At 37.7% G+C, this 6,752-nt stretch overlaps 1 protein-coding gene across 1 annotated transcript; it reads left to right on the forward strand.

Moving 5' to 3' along the window:
• The first annotated feature begins 1,202 nt into the window (after window positions 1–1,202).
• Window positions 1,203–4,196, forward strand: LOC147303879 (CD59 glycoprotein-like). The gene is made up of 4 exons (XM_086280753.1): window positions 1,203–1,271; window positions 1,680–1,757; window positions 3,365–3,472; window positions 3,922–4,196. Exons 2-4 carry the CDS (start codon window positions 1,703–1,705, stop codon window positions 4,080–4,082), a joined length of 324 nt encoding a protein of 107 aa, XP_086136879.1. The 5' UTR covers window positions 1,203–1,271; window positions 1,680–1,702; the 3' UTR covers window positions 4,083–4,196.
• Window positions 4,197–6,752: the final 2,556 nt, after the last annotated feature.

Here is a 6,752-nt window from a genome sequence, read left to right on the forward strand (position 1 = left end):
ATTTTAACAGTTATTAGAATAAAAAAAGTGAATTAATGGGTGTAGGAAAATGGACAGAACACCACCAGGACTAGTTTTCTTTGATACTCTTTGCACTGAGTGTGAGTTGAAAAAGTCTCACATATCACTGATAAAGTCCAATTTTAATTTTAATTTTCTGTTGTTTGTTTTTTAATTCTTCAGGGACATATGTTTGGCTTTTCTTCCTTCTGTTCAGTATAGACCTTTTGCATGCCATCCATCCCAAACAAGTGCTCTGGTCTCTAGAGGTTAAATCAAAATATAACTTTTTCAAGAAACTGAAAAAACATATCTGGAGTGGAAGCCACGTCTGGTCTTCAACTGGAACATTGTGACACCTTGATTGTTTTCTCACTCAGCCATTCTGTTATAGATTTGCTGCTGTGCTCTTGCATGATCCAGTTTCGGCAGAGCTTTAGGTGTCAGACAGATGGCCTCATATTTGACTTTAGAATACTTTGGTTTACAAAGTCAAATGGTTGGTTCAATGACCGCAACAAGCCCTAATCATCATGCCTGCACCATCGTGCTTAACAGTTGATGTGGTGTTTTTGGTTTTCTTGATTTGGATTCTGTGCATTAAACATGCAGAAGTATTGTAGTTTGCTCATACGTATCTTTGCAAACCCAAGTCGTGCTGCTATGTTCTTTCTTAGAGAGAAGGATCCTGGTAGCATACTTTACATTTGAGATGTTAAACAAGGCCTCTGGAGTGTGACCTAGGGGTGAATTTGCTTAAACATCTACCTTAGGAAATGTATTGTTTGAACACTCACCTGAATGTTCCATACCAGCAAACTGCCAAGTCTTCTGCTATTATACACTGATGATCAATTAATCAAGTGCATTTGATTATCTATTCCAATGGAAGCAGTAAGAGTGTACTGAGATATCCACATGACCATAGGAACAGGAAGGTTGACCTGAATGTGAATAGTACTACTTTCACTAAGCATGCCATCAGTAATCAGTGAAATAAACGTTATTGACCTACCTTTATTCTTTAAATTGTACATGCAGATGAAAAATCAAACAGAAATCACCTAGAGCAAGAAGAAAAATATAATAGCTTCAACTTAAAATCTATTAATAATTGATCTCTGTTACATAAACTCTTCGGTATGTTGGTCAACATTTCAGACGTCTGGACTCTGAAACCAAACAAATGGGTTGTTTGCTTTTTTCCGTTGTTGCTGTTACAAAAAGCTCCTCGCTCCTCACAGGCTGAATCATTTCCTTCACATTCACAGGTGAGTGGCTGCAGGGATTTGTGATAAAAATAACGAGGCAGAAATAATTTAAAAATGTCTAATGTACTCACAGTTGATTTTTTTTTCTTTCCCTGATTTCTGTCTGTTGTTTTGTCCTCTTTAGTTTCTTCTGGTATTACTTGAAAATTTTGTTACCTATTTTTAATTTTGTTTAATAAAATAACAAAAAATATTTAAAGTCAGTGAGCGTGAACCGAAATCAGGGAGACTTGTTTCATTAAAAATACCCCAAATCTTGTCCGAACTGTAAACGGCAGCATGAGTGTGTGTGTGTGTTTCGAGTCCCTGAATGTGTTATCCATTTTTTTTATTTGCACAAAGTCAAATCCCTGCCTCTTATCTCGGCGTGACAATGCTGGAAACTCTGCTTTTTGTTTTGGTTTTCAGACGTGACAGTCCTTTCAATCACGATGAGGAGCTCTGTGGTGTTTTGCCTAGCTGTCAGCTTTGCCATGTTTGGATTTGGTAAGGGGAAAAAAGGAACTCTTTTATTTTTTTTTTCCTAAAAAGTGCAGCCAAGTGGGGCTAAGTCATAGAGATTATCAGCCTGAGGGAACATTTTAGCAGATCACTGTGCTGTTTGCATGTTCTGCTGTCATGTCATGTGCCTCCACTTATAAATATTAATTCACGTCTCTGGACATGCAGTTTGCTTTGTGCAAAGTTGGATTGCTGTTTTTTTCTATATTTTTGGGGGGTTTCTTTTATTGACAAGTTCCTAAAATATTAATGAAATATAGCAAACATGAGGCCACTGCACATGTTTTTCAGATTTTTACAGTCCATGAGACTTTTATTTTGCCTTTGCCTTAAAGAAAAAGTTGTGAAATATACTCATTTTCTTTCCTGCAAAAACAGAAAACAGGGCTCCATCCAAAGTCATGTAATCAGTGTGAACACACCAGAATTATCAGTTTAGTGTCACTTAATTTCCAGAGAAGGTTTAACATTTTATTGTCTGCCTTGAAGCACTTCCTTACTATCAAGGACACCCTCGTAAACCGATTAATGCATTTTGGGGCAATTTGGGGTGCCAACCTTCATGTCCCCTTTTTAAATGCCTTCACTTTCCTTTAGGGCTCTCTTCATGTTGATTTTCAGGAGCCCAAAGTGGCCATATTTAGACAAAAGCTACATCCAGCTAAACTTAGTTAGAAAGCCACATCCATAGACTCTATGAATGCAACACAAAAAAGGTACTGCAGGTCATCTACCCGTTGGAAGGTTGGTGGTTTGATCCCCAGCTACTCCAAATGCATGTTGAGGTATCATTGAGGTATCCTTGAACAAGTTACTGAACCTTGTGTGTGAGTATGTGAGTATGTTAGACAAAAGGCTTAGATGTAGAAAAAAGCACTTGTATGAATGCGTGTGTAAACGGATGAATGAGGTGCAGGTGCTTGTGCCGAGACACCTGTCAGTCAAAGGACCCACACTCTGAACTTTGAGTCTGCAGGCATGTTTATTTATTTTAAAAAAAAATACTATAATACTAACATGAGAGACCCTGGGATTCACTCATTTTTTGAGACAGCCTAGTGGTCATTAGAGGAACTTTAGAGGAACTGCAGTTTTTGGCAATCAGCGGTGGTTTTATATATGAGACCTGGGGGTTGCCAATTATGGAGGGCCAAAGTATGTCAAAATGAATTTAAATAAATACATCATCCAACAATTTAATGAGTAATTAATTTATTAATTAAATAAAATCAGTTCATTTATTGAAAACATTTAAGACATTTTTTAATTTCCATTTTTAATCAATTAATGCCAGATTTAATTAATAATATAATTAGTTAATTAATTATTTCCAGTTTTCATACTGACACAATTTATTCATTATTTAACGATGTATTTATTTAACTCATTTTGGCACTCATGGCCCTCCATAGTCCTTTAATCATTATGAAAACTGAGTGACTATTTGAGCTGTTTTAGAGCTCTTTTCTTAAAGCTTGTTCTCAGGCATGAGCATCCTTAAATACATCATAAATAAATAAAATTCCCAACCACTGACTAAATCTAAATCTAATCTAAAGCTAAACAATGTGAACTCTGCAACTCCTCTCCAGGCCTCTCGCTGCAGTGTTACTCCTGCCCGGGTGGGTCTTCCCAGAACTGTGCAGTCAAGCAGGAGTGTAGCCAGGGGAAGGACTCCTGCCTCAAACTCACCAGTGGTGGTAAGCATTGTTCAGGACAAAAGACAAACATAAATCTGTCTATAGCATGAGTGTGTTAAACAACTTATTATGGAATGAAGGGATTACCTAATAAGGTGAAGAATGCATTTTTCATTAAACTGTGACACATTGCTCTTAACAGTAATGATAATAATAACAGTAATCCACTGACAAACACAAAAGCAATTCTAGATTTTGCATTCTTTTGTTTGCGTTTCACTAAATTTCAGCAATATTGAAAAACTTCATTTGAATTATAAACAAATTCAATTTATTATAAAGTAAGAAAACGTATTTCCTGCACAGATTCTATTTGGAAAATGCTTCTTTTCAAAGTTTTATTAGTTTTTTGTTAAAATTGGCTATTGTGCAAGTTATTTCAAATCAAAATTCACAATTGTATGTATTTGTTAATCTGACAATACTGACCTCGCACTGCCTCACCTCAGGCAAGACCTACACTGAATGTTTGCGGTATGCAGACTGTGACTTCATGACTCTGGCTGTCAGATACTCCCTCCCTGACTTCACCTTCTCCTGTTGTCAGAAAACACTCTGCAACGGTGAAGAAAAGACTTTGCTTGAGAAATTGAAAGATTTGTTTGGTTAAATGATTAAAAAGAAAGAAAGAAATCAAGTAAAAAGGTTGATTCTTATGTAACACTTAATTCTTTTGCTGCATTTACTAATTGTTATAGGCTGAACAATAAAGTCTTAAATTGTGTGCTGACTTTGACGTGGACTTTTTGGACGAGTTGCAAACAGTCACTGCCTTTCTGTAGGAAGTGCGCTTTTAAGATCAGACACTGGGGTGAACAAAGCAGCGATGAAACATCTTAACATTTGACTGATCTGATGTCAGGGACAAACATGGGAGGAAACTGGAAGGTTCGCTGGTGCATTCCTGCTGGTGTGGTGTGCTGCAGACCATATGCCTTTCTACATTCATCCACACTGCATACTCTGCACATGAACTAATTTCTGTCTGATACAAAGAAAAACAAAGGAGACTAGGATGCACCCAAAAGAATATTAAGCTGCATTTAAGCAAGAAAAAAATTGTCCTTGAAGTTATCTTTTCTTTTGTCACTGTTGGGGTTTTTTTTTTTTTGGTAGTTGAAACCTTTTGGTCAGCTGGGGGAATTTCTTTGATGCCTTGGTGTCTTCTCTCTGTGCTTGTGTGGGCTTTCTTCCTTCTATAGTCCCACGTAATGTAAGTTAGATCAGCTGGGTGATTTTACATTAGATTCAGGTAAGGATTTAAGTGTTTTCTCACTTTATTACTGGACTGGTGACCTTTCCCACCTTGCTCTTTGTCAGGTGGAACCACATTTGACCCTCAGAACCATCTTAATTGTTCATGGCACACACTCAACAAGGTGCTGGAAACATTCCACTGTGTTCATAAATGCTCTTCTGCATCCTTTGGTTGTAATGAGTGATTATTTGAGTTATTGTTGCCTTCTAATCAGCAGTTTAACCATTTTTCTTTGACCTCTGGCATCAATTAGGTATTCTCTCCTTGAGAACTGCACCTCACTTAATATTTTCTCCCCATAGGTGATTGTGTAGTAAACTTCAAAGTCACTTAAATCACCTTTCTTCTCCTTCTGATGCTCACTTTGACCATGCCTACATAAATGCACTGAATTGCTGACATGTCACTGGCTGATTTGATATTTGCTTTAATTAGCTGCATAACAGATATACCTAACAAAGGTCATTTTCTTTTGACTTGATGATTTCGTTCTAAGATTTTCCTTTCTTTCTGTATTATTGTAATTAATAAATTTGGAGCATGAATAATTTAATATTATATATTTTCCTAAAATGACCTCGAACACTTTCATAAATCCTTGATATTATTTTGACTATTGCCTACACAATAAACACTGTTTGCTGTGACACTTCACATCAAGTTGCGGCATCCATCCATCCATTTCTATTTTTTGGTCGGGTCTCAGTGGCAGAAGGCTAAAAAGAGTATTCCAGACATTCCCTTCCCAAACCTTCAGGAAATCCCAAGTTTGTCCCAGGGCAGATGACTCTTGTCAAACGGATGCCCCAAAATTCTCATAGAAGAGGGAGATAGAAGGCACCCTAACCCAAGTATGTATGTAATTTTAATACAACTACACTGGACTGATGAATTATTTGGCCATGATCAAACAGCCATATTGATTAAACCACAACAAGTACACAGATTCATTAATGATGTAATATCATAATTGAGGGTTTTACTCCATCCGCGTTTGCAAAAGCACTCTGTACAAGTTTTGAATCAGTCTACAGTCAGAAATCAGCCTGTTAGACTGCCAGAGTGTCTGCTGCAGCCCTTGAATAATAATTAAAAGCGAACAGAGTTTCTAAGCAAACTGCAATATTTGCCTCCAGCCAATTACAGAATAATGTGAAGAAGACAGAAATGTATGTGCGTGACTGTCTGGGGCCTGTTTCTGCAGCAGTGAGCGAGTACAGTGTCTTAATTTGTTGACTTTAATTAAAAGACGGACAACATCTGTTACCTGGAACCGTGAGTGTGTGCGCCCGTGTGTGTTTGCCTAACGCTCTATCCTCAAGAGGTCTTCACACATCACAAGACAAGATTGACAGGTTTTATTCTGTGAGTAAAATCCACATCTTTTCACGTGGAAAGTGAAAGGTTATATGATACACATCCATGCACAACAAGGCATGGTGGCATTGTGTGCAAATATGCGTGCGCGTGTTTGCGTGCATGTGAGTGCGTGAGCATTGTACAACCCCGTCCAGGTGGCCAGATAATTAAAAACATTTCTCACACTTGATTTTACATCGCAGCCTCAACGCTAACATCTGGCTGATCAAGAGAGGAAACGACCAGGTGTCTGTGCACGTGTGTGAAAGAGTGTGTGTGTCTGTGTTGATTAAATTATTTTGTTATGTAATCAGAGGATAACAAAGACTAATAAACTAAGAAACAACTAGAGTCATGACCAGACGTTTTTGCAGAGGCACAAGTGTTTCTATTTCACAAGTTTCAAAGTCTTTAAGGGCAAATAAATCAAATTCAAGGAAAGAGTTAATATTTACAGAGTTGACCCTTGCTTTTGGACCAAATCCTGATCAATGGCGATCCATTCCCCCTCATCAGTGCACCAAGTTGATGCAGCTGATTGGCTTCGGCTTGCCCACTCCCTTTTTTAAGGACTAACCACACTAAAAATGTCCCAAAGGACTAACTTCCTCCAGTGATCCTGGGGAATCTGGAAAATCCAGGGGAATTTGGTCAGAATTTTCC

The sequence above is a fragment of the Aulonocara sp. 'chitande type north' Nkhata Bay genome, linkage group LG22, assembly GCF_057382095.1.
Source record: "Aulonocara sp. 'chitande type north' Nkhata Bay isolate Kocher_YH1m ecotype deep benthic linkage group LG22, A_spYH_male_GT1.1, whole genome shotgun sequence".
NCBI classification, from domain to species: Eukaryota; Metazoa; Chordata; class Actinopteri; order Cichliformes; family Cichlidae; genus Aulonocara; species Aulonocara sp. 'chitande type north' Nkhata Bay.